Below are 25,795 nucleotides of genomic sequence, written 5' to 3'. Positions count from 1 at the left end.
TTTCTGTTTTTTAAAAATGGCGCACGTATCGCTTTTGTTTTTAAATAAACACTAACCGTCTTTTTTTTATTTTTTTTACTTTACAACGTTATATTCATAATAAAGTGTTTCAAATTTTGTAATTTTACTATTTAATAGTTGATTTAAGATAATAATTGCTCAATGTTGTTTTAATTTTTATCATAAATAAACCGGCATATAAGTTATAAATTTGTCGCATCATATTCAATGACGTGGAAATAGGTTAGGTTTGAAACTTATTGTCAAGAATCGCAGATGGAATTTGTGTAAATATTTCGCTTTGTATAGTTAAACATTTTATCTTCTTGTGAGAAAATTTTTTATATCAAATATGTTCGAGATAACGGATACACAGAGTGAGTTTATTTCATGATGGAAAATTAATAATAGTGATTTTAGTACAACTTGCAGAAGTACCTGCTAATAGACGAAGGTTTGCAAAGTTTTTTTTTTTAATTATATGAAAATATGTTTCAGAAATTGGAGTTGGACTTGCTGGATTTGGCATTGCTTTCCTCTTTCTTGGAGTATTACTATTATTTGACAAAGGACTGTTGGCAATTGGCAACGTAAGTTTTTTTTAAATTTAATAGAAGGGATTTACTTTTTTTTAAAGAATTATTAACATTTAAACTGTTACATTGTATTTGCTATTTCATACTTTTGTATTTATATATTTTTGAATGTTTATAATTATATGTAGTAACATTTTTTTTTAATTTTGCTTTAATATATAGTTCAATAAATATTTTAATTATACATATTTTATTAACGATTAATATTGTACTTTATTAAAATTGCATCAGTATTTCAAGTAATTTTTCATTCATATTTTAAAAATTTTCTATTAGTAAATTATATAAAGTTTTGATATTACATCTCTTCTACAGCTTCTGTTTATTTGTGGACTAGGATGTGTGATTGGACCAAGAAGGACATTTAGCTTTTTCTTCCAAAGGCATAAAATAAAAGGAAGTGCATCATTTTTAGGAGGTATAATTATTGTCTTGATGGGATGGCCCTTGGTTGGCATGCTCGTCGAAACATATGGATTCATTGTTCTATTCAGGTAAATTTTTTTTTTGTTAATTTTAAAAAGTTTTCTTTTGAATGCTTTTTTATTTATTTGCTTACACACGAATTTATGGGAAATTTTATTTTTATTCAGAATATTAATTCTGAAGAATCTTTTAACTTTTATTTTCCGTTTTTAAATAATTCTGCTCTTTCAATTATTGTTGTTAGCTATATGGTTCTTTTTTTTGGCTTATTTGGTGGTTTAATATTTAGGAAGAAATTTTTTTTTCTCTCGTAGTCTCTTTTCTATTCCGCTTTGTTCTTTTTTGATAAAAATATTATTAAGGCAAACGAAAGAATCATCGAATTTAAAAATTTTATTATTTATAGTGGATTTTTACCAGTGGCTGTAAACTTTTTAAGGAGAGTGCCAATCTTAGGAACATTTTTGAACATGCCAGGAATCAATCGAATAATGGTTTTTCTAGCAGGCGATTCAAATAGGACAACAGTATGACCTTTTATAATTATGAATTAACTGCCATTCCTCTCAATTGCTGTACATACAATTTTTCGTTTCATCTCCATCCATTTTTCATCTGAACCTTGGTTTCATATTCTTCTTTTATCATATTGCCCTTTTTTTATGAACACCATTCCTTTCTTTACATTCTTCTTCTAAGTCGACAAATTCTGTTAGGTTAAGTGTGTATAAATAAAGTACATACCAATGGTTACAATGTAATTACAGACGAATAGTTGTGAAGTTTTAAAAAATAGTTGTAAAAAATAACTTTTATAATTTAGACTATTGTCTATATAATTTTCTTTTTTTTTCTTCGAGAGAATATTTAGTTGTATTTATTCTCGTATTTATTTATGGTGTTACTGTGTGTGATTCCACTTTACAGAACTGAATTTGTTTTAGAAAATGAAAATTATGTTAAGTGTGGGAGTGTTTCAATTTTTATTGATGAAAAACAATAAAATAATGTAAATTGATAAATTTTTTTTATAAAAAGTTATATTCTCTTGTTTATTAGAATATTACTTTATACACAAAACTACATAGACTACATATTAACAAAATTGAAATAGTTAATAAATTTTGAAATAAAATATCGTATATGTAGATGAGTGATGTGAAAAAATCTCTTCGTTTCAGGATTACTAAAAAAAAACATTGTTCAGGAATTTTTATCAGCAGATATGATGAACGTCGCAAACATTCCCATTTCATAAATTATCATTTTCTATAGAATTTTATTGTTTAATTTCAATTGCCTATGAATAATCCTCTAAATATCTTCCTATTTCGACTTCTGATCTCTATATAGTTTGGTTAAATAGTTAATAAAATTTTTTAATAAAAATTACTCTTCGTTTAGTTTAGCTAATTTACAAAAAATATTATCTTAAAAAAATAAATTTTTAATTGAAACAATTCTAATAATTATAAATATTTATAATTAAATAATTAGCAAACTTTTTTTTTAACTTCAATTAATCCGAAATATTTGAATAAACCTTTTTTTTAGACTGTCTGTCAAGTTTTAAATTGAATATTATGCAAAAGCTGAACTATATAACAACAAATTACGAGTGTAAAATTATTCTTGGCTAGCACACGTGGTTTATCGTAACGATCGTAACTTTGCCAATTCGTTCCTAGACACGTGGTTAACCTTGATCCTCAACCTTCAGTCAGTATTATTCTCTCTCGCGTTAATATTATGTGTTACGAATATAAATTGTCAAAGACAACGTTCAATAGTTTATGTATGTGTATAACGGGTTTTAGGATAAATAAGAAAAAGTACAAGAAAATGAAATTAAATTTTACTTCGACTTTATTGATCTCTCGCCTTCTCTGCATACATCCTAACATGAACAGATTTTAGATGTATACAATCAGAGTTACCTCTTACGCTTTACTTTAATCTTCTTTTTTTTTATATCTTACAAGATAGTTGTCCAGAGTGTGAAATTAAATAACCACTCGCCTAATTCACGGTGGACATGTTATTTATTACAATCATCGTTTCATCATCAATAATTACGAATTATTAATTATCTACAATGGGCCGAGAATAAGGGCGGGGGGCGGCCCAGGTCTACGCGCCCCGCCATCGCCGTTTGATGATCTTCGTCGCGCGTCCCTCTCGCTCACAAACAAATTTTTATTATTTTTTTTTCATGACTTTGCTTTCAATGATTGTTGTCATTTTTTTTTTCTTCATTAAAATCAATATATATAAATATAGTTGTAATCAGTTTCACTGACCCGAGCGACACACGCCGCTTGTCTCAAAATTCTCATCTGAACACGCATTTACAATTATTATTATTTTTTTTTTTTTTTATAAAGTCAAAGTGTAATAAATCAAACGACGTGCGTTAGTTCTTATTTCCAATTTCACAAATATATCAACATTTTCCGTTCCCCTTGTTTTGCACACGTTTGCAGTCAGGAGAAAGTGAGAAGCGCGTTTTTCGAAAGGCTCAGAAAAATACTGAATCCGGCAATAAATAAAAGCGAATTTATTATTTAGCCTATGGAGCTCAGAGCATTGTCGAACTCTTCTTTTTTTTTTTTTTATTTCTCTGCCGAGTTTCACGCGTTTTATGAGCCGCTACCAATCGCTCTCAGACCCCGATAAAGAGAGAGAGAAAAAATTTATATACGAAATTGTTGACAAAGTTCGTGTTAATTGAACACTCGGTGTAACTGTTTGTCTTTCAATATCCAAAAAATTATGAGGGGGAGGGGATTTGGGGAGAAGGGAGGGAGGGAGAAAATTTAAGTGGTAAATGGAAAATGAATTTTTTTTTTTCTCAATGAAAAATGGTAATGAAAAAATGAGGTAAGGACCCTAATTGCATTTTGTTTAGAGAAGATTCTTGATTTCATCGTACAATACAAGTACGAGGGCACCGCCTGTACCACGGAGAACGTTGGAGAAGGCTCCCTTAAAGAAGGCACCAGTACCCTCGCTCTTCGCAATTGTTGCCCAGCAATGAGCTGTGCTCTTGTAGAGAATTTCTGATTTTGCTCTGCCAGATTGCATCATCATACGCCTACGCACTGTGTCGAAGGGATATGAGACAATACCAGCTACGGTGGTAACGCACTGAAATAAAAAGAAAAGGATAAAGTATTTTTTCGAAACAGATTTAAACGATGAAAATTAATACTTTTTTTGATAATTTTATCAAAAGAGAAATTGAGTATTTGCTCACCTGCGCAATACCCCATGAAACAAGGAATGGAGTTTTCTTGGGGTCAGGCAACATGCCACGAGCTGTGTCATAGAAACCAAAGTAAGCTGCACGGTAGATGATAATACCCTGGACCGATACACCGAATCCTTTGTAGAGACCGCCAATTCCATCAGCTTTGAAAATCTTCGTTAAACAATTTCCTAAACCTGAGAATTCACGCTCTCCTGCTCCTTTTCCAACGTCTGCAGCCAATCTGTAATTATTGAATCAATTTTACATTCCGCTTCTTCAAAGTTAAACTATATAGTTATATTGCTTATTAATTTTAATATTTTTTTCCTTTCTGTTATATTTTCTATAAATTGTTCATTTTCTTTTTTTGAATATTATTTAAAATTAAAATGATTAAAACAATTTTGCAGAATTTTCGCATACCTGGTTCTTGCAAAATCAAGAGGGTAGACAAAGCAGAGAGACGTGGCTCCAGCTGCACCACCAGATGCGAGATTTCCAAGGAAGTATCTGAAGAATTGAGTGTTCTTGTCAACACCTCCAAGGAACACTTGCTTGTACTTGTCTTTGAAAGCAAAGTTCAAAGCTTGAGTTGGGAAATACCGGATAACGTTGGCAAAATTACCACGCCAAAAACTTCTGAATCCTTGTTCCTTTGGGATACGAACGAAACAATCGATCATACCTGAATAACAGAAAAATAATTAGGTAAGTAAAATTCTTTAACAATTTTCAGAATTAAATCATTAACTAAATTATTAATTATTAAAATGCATTCTTACATTAAATTATTTATTCTGAAATACTTTTACTGTTTTTCCAAAATTTAATTTTAATTAAAGCACAAAAAATGAAAAGATTCTATGTAATTTAAAATTAAATTAAATTATAATTAGTGTTTTGTTACAACAATAGTGACAGTTTTTTTTTCGATCAGTTATCTAATATGAAAGTTAATAGACCTACATTATACGACACCCGTGTTATATAATACAATTGATAAATTACTGCAGAAAAGTATTTAATTTTTAATTTTAAATAATTAAAATTACATTTTTAAAATATAATTTTTAAAACGAAAATGATTTTTTACAGCCTATTTACGGAGAAAAAGGACATTTAAATTCAATTTGGAAAAAAAATGATACACTAACTGATTGAGAAAGGTTAATCCAAAAAACAAAATCTAAAAGAATAATTTACCCTCTGAAGACAAATTTTTGAAAAAAAATCTGATCATTAAAATTGGTTACATCCCGAACGTTACTCAACTATCGAGAATAACGCCACGTATTGAGTTCAATTTAATTCGCTAGATGAATCTTAACAATTGATGAATTTTTTTTGTGTGAACAATTGATCATTTTAAAATTATACATGGAAATGGAAAATCTAACACGAGACAAATTTTCAATCTTCGGAACAAATAAAATAAAGGTAAAATTCCATTATTTGTTAAATAAAATATTTTATTTTTTCAAAAACTAATTTATAATTTCAAAAAAGCCAAGGTCAATTCTAACCTTAGAAACCCGATCAATGCTGTCCTGGCACACAAAGGCCATTTAAGAAAAAGGTCAAAATCAGGTCAGTTAAATATTTCAAAATTGCGAAAATACGCCAAATAATTGAATTAAAGAATATTTTTATATTTTCTAATTGAAAATCTCATTTTCCAGAAAGTGGGAGATTTTTTTTTCAATTCAACGGAAAAGAAAAATTTCATTCTCCTGGCAAAAAAAAAAAAAAATTTATCGCCATGTTGGAGAGCGCATCGTCATCGATTCTTCGTCTTGCTGCTGCTGCCTTTCCTGAACCAGGAAAGCCACGCGCTGCCATCTGGCAGTCGTGCATACTCGTTTATCGACCCACCCGACAGACAATTCATCAAATTCAACTAGAATTTCGGACTCCAAAAAAAATTACGTAAGCCTTAAAATCACAATTTTTTTATTAATTAAAAAATCGCGAAAAAATTGATGCAAAAAAAAAATAGGGATAAATTACAGCGATATTTTTATTTTAAGATCAAAAAAAAAAAAATTCTCATTACATAACGGGAACCATGGAATAGAATAGTACACGATTAACGGCTGAAAGGCCCAGGATTTCATCGTTCCGCGAGTTTAACCATTGACACGCTTCAAATTCACGAATGTCACATGTTTTCTCATTTTTACATTCACTGTTCAATTAGAGAAAAATTGAATCACTTGAAGAGATTTTTTTTTTTAAAACACAAATTCTAATTTGTTCACCAGATTTTTAATGCTCCCCCCCTTTATGAGATCCATTTGTAAAATCGTGGGATTTTTTTCAGTGACTCACCCTTGTAGCGTTGGTCCTCAGCAATTTGCTTAGAAATGTGTTGCACTTGAAGAAGTAGTTTTACACGTTCAATTGGTGCTACAGCAGTTTTTGAAATAGCTGCTGATACTCCTCCAGCAATAAAATCTTTGGCAAACGCCACGGGATCTGCAAGTCCAGACATCGTGTATATGTGTGTGTTAAAAAGTTAAAGAGTGTAAGGAACGAGAGGATAGGGTACACTTGACTCCTGTATCGGACGCGCGCCGGACGACGAGTGAGCGAGTCAGACTTCCTCTCTCAGAACCGACCTCTGCTAAGAATAGCTGCGCAGGTCACGTGCCACCTTCTGCGCAGGTTACACTTTGGCAAAAACACACACACATACACTTTTTATTTTATTTTTTTACTCTTCATCTAACCTCGAGAGACCCTGACACTTTTACCATAAACTTCCTGACACTCAAATTCGTGACCTTTCTCTCACACCACGTGTGTGTTAAATCTTCTGCTAAAGTTTCATATGTTTTTTTCTTCATAATTTGAATTCTCATTGATGATACTTTGTGTTCGCGCCTTTATCGTGTTTCCGGTTCGATTGGGCCAATAGGAATGCAATATTGTAAGTGTGACGCGCCCACTTGCCCTTGAGATAAATGATTATGAAAATAAAATTTCAATAAAGTTTGATTCTTCCGGTGGTATTTTTATTTTACTTCTCAAATAGACAAGTGCCTTTAAAATTTTTTAAATTTCATTGTTTCTTATATATTTTCTTTGTAATTTGTCAAATTTCCCGCGAAAAGTATTTGTGGAGGAAGTTCCGCTTTGATGACGTCATGTTAATTGTTTGCATGCTTTTAACCATCTATTGTTGTTCCTTTTCCGCATACTAGTGTTCTGTCAATCCAAGTTATCAATTTGAATTTTGTCCTTGGTGTGACATTTGTTTAGTTTATTTTTGTTTCTACAACAATTTGTCAACAATGAAAAAGTTTATTGGTTATTTGAATTCTATGGAGATTTTTGACAGTTGACGGTAACCATAACCTCATTTTTATTTTAATATCTTTTTTGTTTTAGTTTATTTTTATAGAAATGTCTATTTTTACATGAAGTTATATATTTAAATTGCCATTTTCAATATTTTGAATTGATATTGTCAATAACGTTATATTTTTCCACTAGGAACGAAAGTATTAAGAAATTTTCAAATTTTAAAATATTATTTTGCATTTTTTTGTAATTTTGTCGTACATTTTTGGATATGATGATATTGTTTATTTCAATATGAAGGAAAAAAAAATCATTGTCGTCATTTTTTGAAAAAATCTTAAACATGCCAGGATTACTGTCGTCATAGAATATTATCAGGGACGTCAGATGACCGAGATTCTTTTAACCTATAAAATAAAAGGTATACGTATCCGAACGGGAATAATCTTCATTGCAGTGCTCTGATATTGATCAATGACTATATAGATAACTTCTAATATCGTAATTCGATAAGGAATTATTCAAAAAAAAATTATAGAAGGAAAATTCCATTGTTGAGGTGATTCACCTGCTTTTGCTGTCTCTGCCAAAAATAAATCCTAAAAATTGTAAAGATTTAAAAAAGAATTGTTATATAATATTGTTGAGTTGTATAAAAATTTAAATTTTACTTTATTTTAAATTAAAATATCTTGTAAGTTTGTAAAGAAAAGAAATATTTAGATTTTCTTATTGACGAAAGAAAAATGTTTATCAATTAAAAATTAGTTTGACGTCAAATTTAATTTTTTTTTAGATTTATTTATCAACTAATTTTGATGTTTTTAAATATTCGTCTTTATTATTTATTTTTTAAAATTATTTTTATAGTAAAAGTTATTCATTAATTTAATTTCTATTAATCAATTTTAATAAATAATATTTTGGTAAAAAAAAAGAAAGGTTGAAGACAAAAGTAAAAGGTGAAATTATCTTTTCTAATTGAAATGAAACTCGTATTTTAGGTTTCGAAAAAAAGGGTTCTCTTTTTCAAGAAGGTTAATCAGCTGATGAGCTTGTACATTTCTCAAGAACAAGTTGCAAGGTCAACTTCACATGAAGAAGGAGGTCATCGGGGCGCGACTTGCGTAATCCTGGCTTACGTCCAGTAGCAAAATGCAGCGCCAAAGTTCAATGGAGCAACGTTGTTCAGATGGAAGGTGTATTTATATATCCACTCCTCTTTGTGAATAGCGTTTTCGCGAACCTTGTTGAGAATAGATAGACGATTGCTAAATGTGTGAATGTGTGTATTAACGTGTTTTCTTCAGTCAGAGAAAAATATAATAGTAAACCGCAGTGACGACAACAAACGACGACGTTCTTGACTATACGAAGTGGTCATTGACTGATCGATTAAGCAAATGACCTTTAAATATACTATTTTCCCCCCTGTCGATATAGAACACAATGAGGATAAGAATATTTATATAAAAAAAAATCAATGACACGTACTTGATATTTTATTTTATATATATTCTTTATTCATTATTTTTGCAGGGGTATAACACCGAAAAAATGTATTGATGATAATAATTTTCGTTTCAGTCATTTTGCAATTTGGGAATTTTTTTTTTTTATATGAAGGGAAAATAAAATGTTTTTATTTTTTGAAACTACAATAATCGTGTCCTAGTAGAAATTTTGCAGATATTCTTCCAATTTTCTTTTAAATATATAATAAAATTCTGAATATATTGAAATTAAAGAATATAATCAATACATTATTTTCGCTGTGAAAATTGAAAAGGTTTATTTGCAAAAACAATCAGGAAATAAATTTGAGAATAGGAAAAATTTGATGATAGGAAAATAATAAGGAAAATTTGATGAATTTCTCCGCTCATTATATAGAAATCAAAAGATATCGTTATCTATTTGGCTTTAAATGGATCTGTTTATAATCTTTAAAACGTTATCTAGAACTCAATATATATATTCAGACGTATTACGTGTAAATGTCCTTGCATTTATTACGAGTTTGGCTTGCTTTCTTAAAACACGACATATTGTCACTAAAGGATAAACTCTGATTCATCTCAAAGTTTGATATTATATCATTTTCATCTTCAATTTTTTATTAAATCAAATCTCATATTATCGTACATTCCTTGATATATGTAATGTTAATTTCAATATATGATTAAAAAAAAATCCCCTCAAAAATTTAAAAACAAAAAGAGCAATTTGTCGAGGTTGAAATGGAATGTTTATCTAGTTTTTAACAAGAGACACCTCGTGCCAGCTTGCCCACGTCTTTTCAATTTATATCCTCCTCTAAATAGTTTCAAATGTGTTAAATTCGTCAAAGAAATCAATTCTTTCTATTTCTTAATTACATATTGAATTATGTATATTTACTGGGCGGAAGGAGTAGTAGAAAATTTTTATTTCCTTATTAGACACGTGCATAAATTCCAAATGCTTGCGTTTTTGAACTTGAATACATTTTTTTAATTTACATATATATATTGAAATATTGACGTTGAGTATGATCAGTTACGCAATGTACTTGTTATCAGCCAAAACACATATTATATTCTCTTGTCGCGTCGTTGAAATACTTCTTCATCATATTCGTTCTCGTATTTGAATTCTTGAAATTAAATCTGTCTATAAAAAAAGCAAGTAGAAAATGTTTCTTTATATACCTATATACCAGTCTTCTTGGTTTCTAGGTTTGAAAAAAAAATTTCAATTTAGAATTTACCAATTTTAAATTTTTCTTCTATTTTCGATTTTTTTTTTTTTGAACAGGAAAAATTCATAAATTGCCATACACTAAAAATTAATTAATTATATATTATTTATTAACTTCTTTTAAAAATAATAAATATTTAAAACAAATTTTTAATTTCTAAATAAAAATATTAATTAATTTTTAGAAAAATTTGTTAGGGGTGAGAAAATGAGAAATTATTCTGATTTTATTCGGTGTTATAAATTTAGTTCCCTGGGTGTTTATTTTGAGATATTATTGTCAATAATCTTGGAGATTTGTAATTTAAGTCATTGCTATATTTTCTTCGTAGTGGTTTGCATATTGGCCATTGTCTGAAAGCTTGTGTATTGTATATAATTTTGTCACAGCTTGTTTTTATCAGTTCATTTCTGTGCTAATAATGATAAATAAGGAGTCAAATTCCTGGATAAAGTAGATCAGTAAACTTGGACTGTGGCACCAATAAACTGTACAGTCGCTCGAAAAAAATAATTTTTTTTTTAAAATAATTTTTAATCTTTTAAATTAGTTTTTTTTAATTAAAAAATTAATTTTTTTTTCACCATACAAAAACCGATGACAAAAAAAAAATGCTTACTTTGCGTCTTTTGACTCTGTATCGAGTTTCTTTACACTAAGCCATTTTAATGGGTTTATGAACTCAACTTCTTTGATAAAATTAAACTTTGAAAATGAAATAATTTTAATTTCTTTTTGTTTTATATTTTTGTGAATAATTTTTATTTTCAAAAATAAGAATTTTTTTATAAATAGAAAAGTGTTTCAATGTCATGGTCACTTTGCTATAACGGTTATTACACTAAAAAAGAGTTATTTCTAAGGTTTCTAAAGAAATAAAATCGAAACACTTCAGGTCAAGCGTATTTAACGATTTTTATTTATTATTAAATATAAATATATTAAAATTAAAATAAATAAATAGCATTAAAAATATTTTGATAATCTTAAAAAAGAATAATAATAATTATAAATTCACTAATAAATAATGAAAATAAAAATTATTTTCATGAAATAATTTAATGAAACTATTATTTAGCAATGAAACTTGCAAATATAATTAACTGATCTGTTTAAAGGTCACTTAATATAAGCAAATGATTCAAATTCTCGAAGTGTGACCTGAAATATAAACATTTATATTTTCCACTATCTATAATTGAAAATAGAAGGAAAAATTGATTAAAATTATAATATTTTAATTTTTAATGATATTCCTGCTCATGAAAATTAATAATTAATGCCAATCTTTATTTTTTTGTATTATTTTTACTATTATTAATTTGTTTCTATTAATGTAACATCAAAATTCATATTTCTAAAATAATGAATCAATTGATACAGTTTAAATTAAGACTAAAAGTTTAAAATTTAAAAAACAAAAAGGCGCGAAAATTTAAATTTTAAAAGGTCCTGTTTTTAAAAACACGCCGCGCCATCTGTAGGATTGTCATAGGAACTTAGTGTAAAGAAACCCGAGCCGGAATGCGCTCAGAAATGTCAGAAATAAAATTCGATTTAATTAATTATTTACGGTGAAATCAAAGGAATTACAGGTAAATGCATGTAATTTTCAAATAATATATTATCAGTATTTATATAAATGTTGTGATACAATTGTTTTATATTAATTCTAAGAGTTCATCAACATTCACTTTGTGTTGACACTTCATAAAAGAGAATATTCTGTTGATTTCATTTTAAAACCTTTATTGCGCATTTAGTAATAATAATTATTTCATACACATTTAGAATATAATTTTGTATGACAAAATCATTGTTTGTTTTTTACAATTTCTTTTTGTTAATGAAACGGTTTGTTTAATTTGTTGTTATTGTCAAAAAAAAAGTGTACAATGTTATGCCTCTTGTATCACACAAAAGACCGGAATTTTCCTTTATTTGCCTGAAACTTTATGCATTTCGTTTATTAACAATTATTTTCTCTTTTCGATTATTATAATCCATAAAGTTATATATTATAACAATGATTTATTAACGACGCACTTTTATTGTTTATTATTCTCAAAATGGCGGACATTTTTCATATACTTGAAAATAATACTTGTTTATTGAGGTCATTGTAGATAATTTTTGTATGAATCACATTAGAAATTTTTTTTATTAAGCAATTTTTTAATTATCGAAATTAAAACAAGTTAACTTTTTATTATGATTTTTATTGGTGAAAATTTTTTAAAAAATTTTTATTTTAATTGAATGGCATGTTATATTTATTTTTTTCCGTTTGCTTTAGATAATTTGAAAAAAGTCTGAAAATGCAGCCCTGCATGTAAGAACAATAGTGTTTTGCAATTTCAACATGAAGCATGAAGCAGTAAGTTCACTTATAAATATTCTTCTTTTACAAACGCAACATAATTTTTTTTTTTTTTTTTAAGCACATGAATAAATTGCATGTTCTTTATTCTCATTCCAATGTTTGGTGTAATCAAATCAATGTTATCTCTGTTATCAATATTTTTTCAACAATTAGTTTTTGACGAAATATTTTTTTTTTTTTTTAATTTACACTTAAAATTAAAATATTTTTTTTTCGTTATAATTTATTTGTAAATAATGATGAAATATTGAGATAAATAAAGTAATTATTTGAATTTTCAGCAAAACTGGAGTGACGAAAAAATTCTGAGATGTTGCCTGAAAGTGAGGCAAACATTGAAGACATGACAGAAGGTATGTAATTCTGGTTGGTAAAACTATATATTTAAATCGGCTTTAATGCTAATCCAATGAATTCAAAGAGCTTTCCTGAGTGAAAAAAAGGAACTTGAAAAGTGCACTTCTAAGTCTTAACACTCGATTCGATTGAATTGTTGGAGATTTGAAATAAACCATCTTTAAATCATCCTTTTTACTTTTTTTTACAGGAGGGGAAAATCAAGCAAGCAGTGATAGCGGAGCTGGTGAGTTAATAACATCAATGTCAATAATATATTATCTTCTTTGTTATGCACGTGCACTTGCAGAAAACTAAGGTGTGAAGTTAATTAAATTATGGTACATCACAGGCATCTGTTACGTTACAAAAAAGGGCTTCACATCTTAGTCTCTTCCAATGTATTGAATTAGTTGCAATAATGAAAAGTTCAACAGTTTGATACATATGAAAGAGTTTAATTTCTTTAAAATTGATTTGATTTATTTGTTAATGAAATTTTTAATTCACTCCTTCAGATGCCTCTGAATCGAGATCTATTCAGGGGGAGGTTTCGAATGAAGGAACGGTGGAAACATCACCTGGCTTATGTCAAGAAGTTCTTACTGTCCAAGGTGTAATACAAGGCGACAATAACGATGCAGCTAATGGTTCGTAAAATATTTATTAATATTATTTTTTCTAAGATAGTTTAGAGAGAATGAATAATTTTACATAATGTAAAACTTATGATTGTTAATAAAAAATTTAACAGTGAAATCTTTTTGATAATAGAATCAACTTCGAGTCGTGTAAGCTCAGTGACAGTTGTATTGCCTTGGGGAGCACAAAAAGAAACCTGTAAACCACATCAAATAGCAGATATGGATTTGAGACCAGGAGAATTTGTGATGCGAACATTGTTCGCTGATTTCACTACACAAGCTGAGAAAAAAATGGAGACTGTTATGACTGATCATGTAAATATAACAATTTATTTTATAAACTAAAAACTTTAATATAATTTAAATTTAATTTTTTTTTAAGGAAAAACCTCTTTCAAAAGTTTTACAACGTGGAGAAGATTCACAATTTGATCAATTACTCTCTGCGTTTGGTTCGGTCGCTGAACATTGTCTACCATCGATTCTCAGGGCTTTATTTGATTGGTATGAGAGACAATTAGTTGACCATGGCACTGATCAAAAGAAACAATCGTCCGCGAAAGAAGATCAAAAGGGAAAAAGGTAAAATTTTTATTAATGAAAATCAAAAATAATAATTTAAGATTATTAAATATAGTAAAAATTCTTATTTTGTTACAGTATAATGTATACAATAGTTTCTGGAAGTGTAGAAACTGTTGAGCGAAGTGAAGCAGATTTAATGCAAGAACGAAGAGATTTATCAGTGGAATTTATATTTTGTTTAGTGTTGATTGAAGTTCTACGTCAATTACCATTCCATCCAGGACATGAGGATCTTGTAACGTACATCGAAAATATAGCTTTTAAACATTTTAAATACAGAGAAGGGTACGTATTTGTTTATTAATGAAAAATTAAATATTCTAAATAATATTTTTAATTAATAATAATAATTTATTTATTTTAGAATTCAAAATGAACCAAATGCAGCAAATATTCACATTATTGCTGATTTATATGCTGAAGTTATTGGAGTTCTCGCACAGTCACGATTTATGTATGTGCGTAAACGTTTTATGATTGAATTAAAGGAACTTAGAGCGAAGGAACCAGGACCTCACACTACCCAAAGTATTATTTCTTTACTAATGGGAATGAAATTCTTCAGAGTGAAGGTAAAAATTATTTTTTATACAAATCTATTTCTTTATTATTTTATAAAAAATTAATTTTATTAATTTCAATTTTTTTTTTTGTTGCAGATGGTTCCTATCGAAGAGTTTGAAGCATCATTTCAATTTATGCAAGAGTGCGCTCAATATTTTTTAGAAGTTAAAGACAAAGATGTGAAACACGCTCTTGCTGGACTTTTTGTTGAAATTCTCGTACCTGTTGCTGCCGTGAGTATTTAAAAATAATAATTTAACGTTTATGATGAATTGATTTTTTTTTTTAAATATTTAAAAATGTAATTTTTATTCCAGGCTGTGAAAAATGAAGTAAATGTTCCATGTTTAAAAAATTTCGTGGAAATGTTGTATTCGACAACATTAGATATGTGCACGAAGAATAAACATCGTTTGGCACTATTTCCATTGGTAACGTGTCTTCTTTGTGTTAGTCAAAAAACATTTTTCCTTCAGAGTTGGCATTGTTTTCTAGCAATGTGTCTCTCTCATCTCAAAAATCGAGATCCCAAAATGTGTCGAGTTGCCTTGGGTAAGTTGTAAAAAACAAATATACATTTTTTTTTTTTTTTTTTTTGAATAAGTAAATAAATAAAATGTTTTTCCAGAGGCCTTGTATCGTTTACTTTGGGTTTACATGATACGTATAAAGTGCGAAAGTAATTCGGCAACGCAGAGCCGTTTACAGAGTATTGTAAATTCATTATTTCCAAAAGGTTCAAAGGCCGTTGTTCCCCGTGATACACCATTGAATATTTTTGTGAAAATCATTCAATTTATTGCCCAAGAGAGACTTGATTTTGCCATGAGGGAAATAGTGTTTGATCTTTTATCCGTTGGTCGTCATGTGAAAATTATTTATACTCCCGAAAGAATGAGTATTGGACTTAGAGCATTTCTTGTTGTCGCTGATAGTTTACAGCAAAAAGAAGGAGAACCGCCTATGCCACGAACGATGGGAGTTCTTCCTAGTGGAAATACAATGCGTGTGAAAAAAACTTATCTCAATAAGGTTTGTAAAAAAAAAAACAATGATTTAGTTAATTTTCTTTTTTATAATAAAAAAAATAATTTGTGTTTCCTTCAGATGCTTACGGAAGACACAGCAAGAAGCATAGGAATATCTTCTTATTTTCCGCACGTTCGTCGTGTTTTCGTTGATATTTTACGAGCTCTAGACGTTCATTATGGACGACCTCTGATGATGACAAGTACACAAAATATGAATAAAGAACCCGATGAGATGATGACAGGAGAACGAAAGCCAAGAATTGATTTATTTCGCACGTGTGTCGCGGCTGTTCCTCGTTTAATACCGGATGGAATGACTGGAGCTGAATTAGTCGATTTATTAGCACGTCTCACTGTTCATATGGACGAAGAATTAAGAGCACTGGCTTATCAAAGTCTTCAAACTCTAGTTCTTGATTTTCCCGATTGGAGACAAGATGTTGTTTTGGGATTTACGCAATTTCTTGCGAGAGACGTTCTAGACACATTTTCACAATTGGTCGATAATGGTTTAAGAATGTTGTTACAATTATTGACAAGTTGGAAAAATGCTCTATCAAGTCCCAGTGTGAGATCTAAAGAACAACCCGTTGACAACAATAGAATTCACCTTCGAATTGATTCAGTGAAAAAAATGGAAACAAATCAAAAAGTCGAACCAGTGTCAAGTGTTTTTCATTTTGTCGAAGGATTTGCGCTTGTTATGCTTTGTAATTGTCGACTCTATCCACGTCGTTTGGCTGTGCATATTTTAAGAGAAATTAAACTTCTACTGAAAACTTTAGGTAAATTAAAAATAATTTTGTATAATTAAATGTCAATATAAATAGGAAAATAATGTGATTATTTTTTGTGCAGGGAGTCTTGAAGATGATCAACCTGTAATCGATGTTATTGACGCGTGTTGTCCAGCTGTTTTAGAAAAATGTTATCACATGTTACCACCAGCGGAAAAAGCGGCTGCAGCATCAAATTCAAATGTTGATCTTCAATGGATTGCTGACAGAAGTAGTTGTGTTTGGACTGCTGGTAAATAAAAATTATTTAACAATTTAAAAATTTTCCATTTTCGAAAGTAATTTAATAAACAAATTTTTTTTTAGGTTTTCATGACGAGAGTAGTACAAAAAGTTCGTCGTCTTTAAATCTAAATGGCGCCGATCCCTGGAGTAGTTGTTTATTTGCATTTTTGGAAAAGGATCGAGTCCTTACACTTTGTCCCAATGCTGTGGCGCATTCCTGGCCCATTGTTTTTACTCGGATTAATTCATTATTTACTGTCGTCGATCCAACGTAAGAACAAAAATTAATATTAATTTAAAAATAAAAACTAAAATTACGTAAACAATAATAATATTTTGAAATATTTTTAGACCTGTGAACGACAATAGAGCCTCCCTTCTGAGAAGTTCGACTGCAATTAGAAAACCCGTTAATGAAAGAGATATTTACATGCACGTTTGGAAAAATTATCTGACTTTTGGATATCGTGTTGTTCCTCCCATTCCAAGTCCTGTTGTTCGATGTGCAAGTCCAGATCTCAGTTTAAGGTAAATAATATTTTTAAAACCATTTTTCTCACAGTTTATTGTTTAGACAATTTACTGTCGATAATTCAAATATCTTTTATTTTTTAAATCAACAATTTCTATTATTGTCATCGTATTGCGATCTTTTAAAGAACCGAGTAACGCAAATTTCTCATTGGCATTGCTGAAGTTAATAATCGGATTTGTTTAATGAAAATTAGATTACAGGCTTTTTTTTAACAAATTAACGTCTTAAATATTAATATTAATAACTACAATAATCAATTTTTTTTTGGAAATACTGATCAATGATAGTTACAAAAAGATGATTTGGTGTCGGGCTGACTCGATTGCTTATCTTTAACTTAGATATAGAAATTCTACTTAACATTTGAATGTAATTTTTAGTTAAAATTGAGAAAGAATTAGATTTCTTTTTTAGGAATATAATAATTGTTTTAAAAAAGTTTCACTTTTTCGATTAACCTTAACTTATATTAATTATTTAATTTTTAATAATTGAAATTAGATATTAATTATTTGAAAATTAATTTTAAAGAAAATGAAATTTGTAAAAAAAAAAAATTTTCTATATTCCAGTGCCTTTGATAATATTTGCTCTAATTTCCAAAAAAAGCGGGATAAAAAATTGCCTTCTAACCCATATTATTTTTTTATCTCTTATTTTTTCGAAAGATCTTTTTTTCTTTGTTTTTGCTTTTTTTTGCAACGATATGTTAACTTTTTCGCATGCCAGTATTTGTCGTTGCCTCGTCATTTCGTTTATTTGGAGTTAGGATAGTAGTATTTCCGAGCAGTAAAATAAATAAATTTGATATTATGGAGCATTGGTGGTACACTGTATTGCATACTCTAGTGGTCAGCAAACGGTGGAGTTTGGTGTGTTGTGCATGAGTAAGGAGTTGAGTCAAAGCCTGGAAAATCTCGGTGGGGCCCAGACCCTGCCGGGTCGGTTCTCAGTACCGTCCATTTCCGGAATCTACACCAGACATAAGAGAACAAGGTGAGCTTTAAAAAAAAAAAAAAACAAAAAAAAAATCGCTAAATGGTTGCTGCCTCTCATTCACCCGGATCGAACGGTCGTTGGTAACTAATCATTTTATAATCTGATGTTAGTTGTATACTTTTTTGTTTCTTTTCTTTTTTCTTCTCTCTATATTAATCGTTGGTCCATGTACTTGGCATGATGGATTACTTAGCAGTGCTTTGTTTCTTGCAAACGTTTTACGTGCAAGTTTTTCATTTTTTTTTTTTACTGAGCCTTACGACCGTTCCTGATCGCTCTTCTTTGATGCACCAAAAACTGTTATTTTATTCAACATTTTATCTGCAGTCATTCTAGATTAGTCGCAGGATCTTTTATTTCATCAATATTTTAGTTTTCGAAATCATTAACTGGTTGAGGGCTCATTCTTTGTTTCTCATAATATGAAAAATAGAGTCGACTCTGGTTAGATAAGATTTTTCTTTAAGATTTTTTTTTTGAAGTGAATTTATTGAGAAGGAATTATTTTTTCAACCAGAGTACACTTTTATTAAAAATGTGTTTTGAATTTTTTTTTCATTTAATTTTATTCATTGTGTGTATATATTTTGTTTTACTTTTTCCACTGATTGTATATATTTATATGTTATACATACATGCAAATCGAATTGTGGTTAAAGTATATATATTTTTTTTATAAAATTAGAATGTCAGAAAGATATATAACGTTACTTACTTTCACAGCTCATCGCCAGATAGTCTTTCTGCTGAACGAGGTGACAATAAATCTCCGGGAACAAATGCCAGTCCTTCAGCTTTGTATAAATTAACAGTGCCTTTACTCAGGTGCGAGGCTGTTGATGTTAGAGATGCTGCCGTTCAAGCAATTGGCAAAGTTAACGCCGATGCATTAAAGTAAGTTTGTTTTTTTAATTTAATTAAATTACTAATTTTTATAAGTCTTATTAAGTCTTTTTACAAAATGTTTAAAAGATTCACTTTAATAAAAAATATATTTTCTTAACGTTTTGAAACATGGTATATATATATTTTTTTATTTTGGCAAAAGTAAAGTTTAAATATTGCATTCTAATGGATGAAAGTGTTATGAATATTTTAGATGATCAGATAAATTTAAAAAAAATTTATGGCTATACATTTGTTGCATTTTTTATCAAAATGTAAATAATTATTGTTCACTTTGACATTTTAATATTTAAAGAAGTGCCTTTCGTTTGCAGCAAGCAAATAAAAAATAGTTGATAATGGAAAAAAATTCTCTAACGTTTTTTTAATTTTTCAAATAAACAGCGATGTTAAAATTTGTATTTAAAACATTTAAAAAAAACAATTGTTTCACGCATTTAGAGATTTGATGGAAGAATTAGTGCCCTATATTAAAGAAGCTGTTGATAGAAAACAAGAAAATATGAGAAGACGACGTAGACGAGATGCTCTAAGACTACAACTTGTTCGTGTCCTGGAATTAATTGCCGAGTATGGAACATTTGGAATTTGGTTCGTAAATTATATTCTTATAATATTATAATTATTTATTTTACATATAACATTATAGTTATTTTCAAGATTAAAAATATCAATATCGAAATATTTTTATATTTTAATTTTATTTTTTTCCTTTAGTTTTTAATTTTAAATTGTTATTTGTTCTATTATATGAACAAAATATTTCAATATGTTTTTTAAACAAATTTGTCTTCTGTGTTGCAGTTTCAATTTTTTTGTTTTTATATTTGTTTGAATAGAGAATCTAAATCTCTTGTTATATTTTGCATTGTTCATTTTAGTCCAGCAGTTTTAGACCGTGAAACTCAATCTCTACATCCTACTTTTATTGAATATATGGATGGTGCGAGATTATTTTTGGAAAATGAAAATGATAAAGAAGCCCCTGCCGTTCGTGACATCAAGTTACATTTTTGTAATTTTATTCGAAAAATGATTAAGAGTTTCACATGTAAGTATTTAATTAGACATAAAATTTTATTTTTTATTTACAAAATACTTTCTTATTTATAATTATTTGACATATTAAATTTTTAATATTAACTATTTAATTCTATTTTATAAATAAAAAATTTTATACTAAATTTGTTTTTAATAATGAAACTAATATTACTATTAATATTATCTATTGTTACAGTGGAAACGTGTCACACTCTTTTAAAAAGAGATTTACGTCGCAATTTATTTACACTTTTTGCCAGTTGGGCCGGTCCTTATGGAAGACCTATTACGAACTCTTCACTATCGCATGAAGATGAAAGAGCCTGCTCTGAATTGCAGCTCTCTGCACTTCAAGCAATGAGTGGATTATTATGCTGTGGTCCCTGTTTTAATCCCCAATCTTTATCTGAAGAGGGTGCAATTCTATATCAATGGTTAGATCTTTTATTATCCAGTAAAGATGAAAAGGTAAATTTTATTTTGTTAAAAATTATTTTAAAGTACATTTCATATTAATTAATTAGTTAACTTCTTAATATTAGATCATCAATGGTCAAGTTTTAATTACTTAAGCAGAATCAACAATCGGTATCATATATTCTCAAACATAAATTTTTGAGTATCGATATGTAATTGAATTTTTTAATTATATTTGATATTTGAACATTATAAATATTACAATTAATTAGAAAAAGCTTTCTTTTTACTAAAGCGAGAAAAAAATTGGAACTAATTTTTTTTTCAAATTTTTAATTAAAATGACATTAAGAACACTGTTATTTTTAATTTATCTTTATTTTATAGTAATTACTTAAACATAATCAATAATACATGTCACATTTTCTTTGTATATTTGAGTAACAATATATGATTGATATTTTTCAATATGTATTTAAAAAAAAATTCGAATATTTTCATTAAATATAAAAAGCTTTCTTTTTAATAATAATTTAATAAATAAAGTTAAAAGTAAATTAGATTTACAAAATATCCTTGTAGTAATTAAATATAGTAATTTTTTTTTAGATTTATATTTTGGCTCGAGAAACTGTGGTGCTTCTCTTGGAAGGAAATCCTGATATTGGAGCTCTTCTTGAATGGGTTGTCGATCGCTGCTATACTGGAGCACCTCAAGTAGCTGATGGATGTTTCTTAGCTCTTGCAACTATTTTCAGTGCAAGGTAATTTTAATTAATATTAAAAACTTTCCATCATAATCAAGTGGCTTGTTTAACATAAATAAGTGAAAGGTAATTTTTAAAAAAAATTCACTCTGAATTTTTAAAGTAGAAACAATTTTTCAAAAGTAATACTTTTTATTACTTTGGATCATGAAGTTAATAATAATGAAAAAAAATGTGCTTTTATGAAGAATTCTTGCCTCAAAGGATTAAAACCGATCGAATTCTATTTCAAATAGTTTGTATAAAGTCGAGAGTAAGTTGAAAGTTTATTACAGGATATTAAAGGAAACTTTCAAATTTTATTAATACTCATCGTCTTTACTTCAATGATAACATTTTTTTCAATATTATTTTGTTATATTTTATTTTTAAAAGCAAAAACTTAATTAAATTTTCAGTTATGTATCAAATTCCACAATTACAAATATTTTTATGTAACTAAAAATATTTTTAAAAATGTATTCTGTAGGGAAATTGAAAATATTTACTAATATTTTTCAATATTTTAAAAATTTCGTAAATTATTTAAAAATACATTCTAATTTTTTTTTTCAAAGTATTTGAAAATGCGGAAAAATCTGATAAATCCGACAGAACAATATTTTAAAAATTTCGTAAATTATTTAAAAATAAATTCTAATTTTTTTTTCAAAGTATTTGAAAATGCGGAAAAATCTGATAAATCCGACAGAACTTTCATGAATTGAGGTCTTTTATTTTTGCTCTTTGCTGAATTTTTCGTCTTGCTTTTTTTAGTGAAGTGGAGTAATGGGTAAATTTTTCACGTGTATAGAACAAATGGTCAACCCCTTGGGTGTAATTATTTTGATTTTTTATCAAAAATTATAAAATGAACAAAAAGATTTTTTATATAGAATTTATTAAAAAAAAAATAAATAGGTAATAATTCAATTAGAAAATGAAATTGCACGTCATTTTTCTGCGGAGACAAATACATTGATTTATTAAATTTAATATTGTTGACAAATAAATAATAAAATGTAACAAATAGAATTAACAATTTTTTTTTTATAACAGTGTATGTGTCCTTGACACTTTACATTTAATACTTTTTTATAATCTCTCACTTTGGTTTTGATTAATGCTCAGTCATTTGAAAATAAATAATTTAAAGCTGTAAACTTAATCATTATAGACACTTGAAAGTTATAATATCACATTGGAACATTTTTTTTTTAAATGTTCAACTTGAGAAATAAACTATAATTACATACATATATGTATATTATGATAAGAAAGTCAAGTTTTCTAATAACATTGAGATTTGTGTTAAAATTTATTTTTCAGAGAATATCCTTGCGATCATTATACGAGTGTAATCAATGTCACTTTGATGAATACGGGATGTCCAAGAGCTCCTGTTCATGATGCTGCCTTACAGCTTTTACAACTTCTTGATCAGAGATTCTTTGGAAATGTTAGCCCTTTGATTGCTACGGAATTCGACAATGGTGAGTATTGTTTTTCTTTTTTTTTTTTAGAAAGATTGCATCTCATAATTATCTGGCCATTGATCATTAATTGTTCGTTGACGATAAACTGATCCAGCTGAACGGTCTGAATCAGCAACTAAAAAAAAATTTAATATTCTTTTGAAATTCTCGAATAATTTTTTAATAATTTAAAAAAATGAAAATAATAACTTTACCGTATAAATTTCTTTGACTAGATCGTTGTGTTGATGATAGGGTTTTATTATTTCTACGTTGACAGCGATGGCATAAAATACGTACAACTATTGCTCGAAAATTTTGTCCTGTTGCACAATAGAGAACAAAATTTATTCCAAAATTTGTGTCGAAGAATATGTTGCTCAATTGTTGAGCTATAATAATATTTACGTGAGGTTCCTCGTTTCTCTGTGAAAAAAATCGTTACACTAAATTCTTAAAATGATAAGAATTTTTTTAATTTTAGACATTTCAATTTCTTGAAAATAATATTATTCTTTCTCACTTTGTTTTGTTATTTACAGTTTTATAATTAATTTACTAAATTGAAATTACTGAATTTAAATAAAATTTTAATATGATATTTATAAATTTTTTTTTATAATTGCTGCAATTTATCAGTATCAATTGAATTAATATTACTTTAATTGTTATTAATAATGTGAGCAAATTTCAATGTTAAAATGTGTTAGAAATTTTCTAAACAATTTTCTTATTTCATTCATCTTTGTCCTTGCTCTTATTCTTTGCCCACAGAGACTAATCGTAATATTGTTCACGAACGTAAATCTCCCTGTTTACAATAACAAGGGCTCTCACGAGTGGCATCGATTTAGTGAATCGTTATTGCAATGTGCATGCAAGTCCGTTAAATATCTGTTTATACGCGAATATCCACTAGAATTTAACGTTATTTTTATTTATAGATAGAAAGAGATTAATAATTAATTTTTTAAAAATTAAAACATATTGGAGGATCATACCTGAATAAGGAAGTAAGAATAAATTCTTATGACGTATGCTGGTAAATTGAAACAGAGAAAAACACTGGAGACGATCAAAAGCATTTTCGTAACCTTGGTTTGACTAATAATCGAAGCACGAGTATGCGAGGAATTTGATGATTTATCCCGAACACGATGCTGTTGTCCCGATTCAATAGTCAAATTTTCCCTCGCTCTCACAATACGCCATACTGATTTGACAATTAATGTATTTAAAATCACTATCAAACAAAATGGCACAATAAATGTTAATACAGTGTCAATAACATTATATGCACTCGCCCATTTTTGCCATTCATCAGCTAATGTACACTGTATTGTTGAATTGGAAAATGAATTTGTCGCTTGTGGTTTAGAAAATAATATAACTGGACTACAAATTATTAAACCAATTAATGTTATAGTGAAAATAATTGTCTTTGCTCGTTTCACTGTACACATCCATTGTCGTTGAAGTGGATAACGTACAGCAACAAATCTTTCCACAGTGAATGATACAACGAACCATGCACTCAAAAAACTGCAAACTGTCGTTAAATAGACGAAAAATTGACAAAAACCTTGTCTATCGAATAATTTCACTTCAATCATTCCTAACCAAACGATAAATAATGATAATAAAAAACCAGTGTCACTAATTGCAAGTGCAGCGAGATAAAAGTTTGATGATGTTCGTCGCATTTTTGTGCCAAAAAACACGCACACCGAGAGACTATTTCCAAGAGAACCAAAATAAACCAAAAATGGAACATAATACATTTGTAAACCGTGTAAAAAAATTTGTAAAAACTCATCATCATTAATGACAATTATTGTCTCGATGGTTTTGTTATCCATGATGTTTTGTGTTTTTACAAGAATTTTGAAATTCGATTTTTTCTTATAAACTTCTTCAGATTTATTTTTTTTTCCATTATTTCTTTTTATTTAAATTTTTTTTTGGAAAATTTCATTTTAGTTTTTTCATATACTTTTTATTCTGCTTCATTTTCTTCTTTGTTTAATTTGTGCCTCTTGATTTTTTTCATTGAAATTTCTTGACATTCATGTCTTTCTATTTTTTCTTATAATTTATTTTTATTTCTTTATTTACTTTTATTAATTTCTTATAAATTTCATTTTTACATTTTTATTTATTTTCTTAATAATTACTTTCTATTTTAATCCTTTTCATGTTTTCTATTTTGTTTCTTAAATTTCTTTCTTTATACATATTTCTTGACATTATTTTCTTTTTAATATATTTTTCACTTATTTCTATTTTTTTAAATTATTTCTATAATTACATAATTCCATCGGTTTATATATATATAAATTTTGAATTTGAATTGAATTTTCAATTTACATATTTCTATAGTCAATTAATATAATTATAATCCTGATAATAAGTTTTTGTTTTGAAAAATTTGAATTTCATAATTTTAATTTTTTTGTGAGAAAACGGTTCTCGAAATATTTGAATTTATAACTGAAGTTTCATAATTTAAAAATTTCTTCGTTAATAATTAATTTATTATTGACGATGAAAAAGGGATGTTATTGCATTTGAAATGTAATAAATATATATACACTCACTATCAAAAAGACATTTTCAATTAGCACTAATTTTCAACAAGGAAACCATTATCGGTTTGGCGCCCCAGTTATTTCTGCTTGTCGGTTCGACGATCCTCTCTTGATAAAGCGCCACACGCAACAACCTGGCTTCTGCGCGTCGTACAAATTGCATCTCTTTTCTCATATATATACAGAGATGTGCGCAAAAGATTTTGAA

At 28.1% G+C, this 25,795-nt stretch overlaps 4 protein-coding genes across 12 annotated transcripts in view; 2 read left to right on the top strand and 2 right to left on the bottom strand.

Moving 5' to 3' along the window:
• The first annotated feature begins 11 nt into the window (after window positions 1–11).
• Window positions 12–3,396, top strand: LOC127282867 (vesicle transport protein GOT1B). Its single transcript, XM_051307417.1, has 4 exons — window positions 12–377; window positions 499–590; window positions 912–1,090; window positions 1,429–3,396. The coding sequence occupies exons 1-4, from the start codon at window positions 353–355 to the stop codon at window positions 1,553–1,555; spliced, it is 423 nt and encodes a 140-aa protein (XP_051163374.1). The 5' UTR covers window positions 12–352; the 3' UTR covers window positions 1,556–3,396.
• Window positions 3,397–3,619: 223 nt separating this feature from the next.
• Window positions 3,620–6,871, bottom strand: LOC127282866 (ADP,ATP carrier protein 2). The gene is made up of 4 exons (XM_051307416.1): window positions 6,601–6,871; window positions 4,696–4,957; window positions 4,279–4,513; window positions 3,620–4,169 (listed from the first exon to the last, which is right to left on the bottom strand). The coding sequence occupies exons 1-4, from the start codon at window positions 6,761–6,763 to the stop codon at window positions 3,927–3,929; spliced, it is 903 nt and encodes a 300-aa protein (XP_051163373.1). The 5' UTR covers window positions 6,764–6,871; the 3' UTR covers window positions 3,620–3,926.
• Window positions 5,815–25,795, top strand: part of LOC127282864 (protein furry) — a 38,186-nt gene continuing 18,205 nt past the window's right edge. The window contains exons 1-23 of one of the 9 annotated variants that reach the window (XM_051307406.1): window positions 5,815–6,198; window positions 12,612–12,692; window positions 12,980–13,051; window positions 13,246–13,281; window positions 13,553–13,684; window positions 13,809–13,993; window positions 14,061–14,260; window positions 14,339–14,548; window positions 14,628–14,835; window positions 14,923–15,060; window positions 15,145–15,379; window positions 15,456–15,859; window positions 15,935–16,643; window positions 16,717–16,887; window positions 16,962–17,151; window positions 17,232–17,408; window positions 18,265–18,411; window positions 19,138–19,308; window positions 19,762–19,911; window positions 20,202–20,371; window positions 20,558–20,829; window positions 21,388–21,542; window positions 22,854–23,017. In XM_051307406.1, the coding sequence (XP_051163363.1) occupies window positions 13,009–13,051; window positions 13,246–13,281; window positions 13,553–13,684; window positions 13,809–13,993; window positions 14,061–14,260; window positions 14,339–14,548; window positions 14,628–14,835; window positions 14,923–15,060; window positions 15,145–15,379; window positions 15,456–15,859; window positions 15,935–16,643; window positions 16,717–16,887; window positions 16,962–17,151; window positions 17,232–17,408; window positions 18,265–18,411; window positions 19,138–19,308; window positions 19,762–19,911; window positions 20,202–20,371; window positions 20,558–20,829; window positions 21,388–21,542; window positions 22,854–23,017 (4,267 nt within the window). In that variant the 5' untranslated portion in view covers window positions 5,815–6,198; window positions 12,612–12,692; window positions 12,980–13,008. Of the gene's footprint in view, window positions 6,199–7,453; window positions 7,619–11,772; window positions 11,921–12,611; window positions 12,693–12,979; window positions 13,052–13,245; window positions 13,282–13,552; window positions 13,685–13,808; window positions 13,994–14,060; window positions 14,261–14,338; window positions 14,549–14,627; window positions 14,836–14,922; window positions 15,061–15,144; window positions 15,380–15,455; window positions 15,860–15,934; window positions 16,644–16,716; window positions 16,888–16,961; window positions 17,152–17,231; window positions 17,409–18,264; window positions 18,412–19,137; window positions 19,309–19,761; window positions 19,912–20,201; window positions 20,372–20,557; window positions 20,830–21,387; window positions 21,543–22,853; window positions 23,018–25,795 lie in introns of those variants that run through there. The other 8 variants (XM_051307408.1, XM_051307414.1, XM_051307405.1 and 5 more) reach the window with 8 other exon arrangements.
• LOC127282865 (neuropeptides capa receptor) lies at window positions 23,025–25,142 on the bottom strand. Its single transcript, XM_051307415.1, has 3 exons — window positions 24,001–25,142; window positions 23,215–23,425; window positions 23,025–23,135 (listed from the first exon to the last, which is right to left on the bottom strand). The coding sequence occupies exons 1-3, from the start codon at window positions 24,856–24,858 to the stop codon at window positions 23,044–23,046; spliced, it is 1,161 nt and encodes a 386-aa protein (XP_051163372.1). The 5' UTR covers window positions 24,859–25,142; the 3' UTR covers window positions 23,025–23,043.

This window comes from Leptopilina boulardi, unplaced genomic scaffold, assembly GCF_019393585.1.
Source record: "Leptopilina boulardi isolate dan_hultmark-lab unplaced genomic scaffold, ZJU_Lbou_2.1 LbouV2_302, whole genome shotgun sequence".
Taxonomy (NCBI): domain Eukaryota; kingdom Metazoa; phylum Arthropoda; class Insecta; order Hymenoptera; family Figitidae; genus Leptopilina; species Leptopilina boulardi.
Note: the sequence above shows the minus strand (reverse complement) of the source record. Positions and strands in the feature narration are given on the sequence as shown.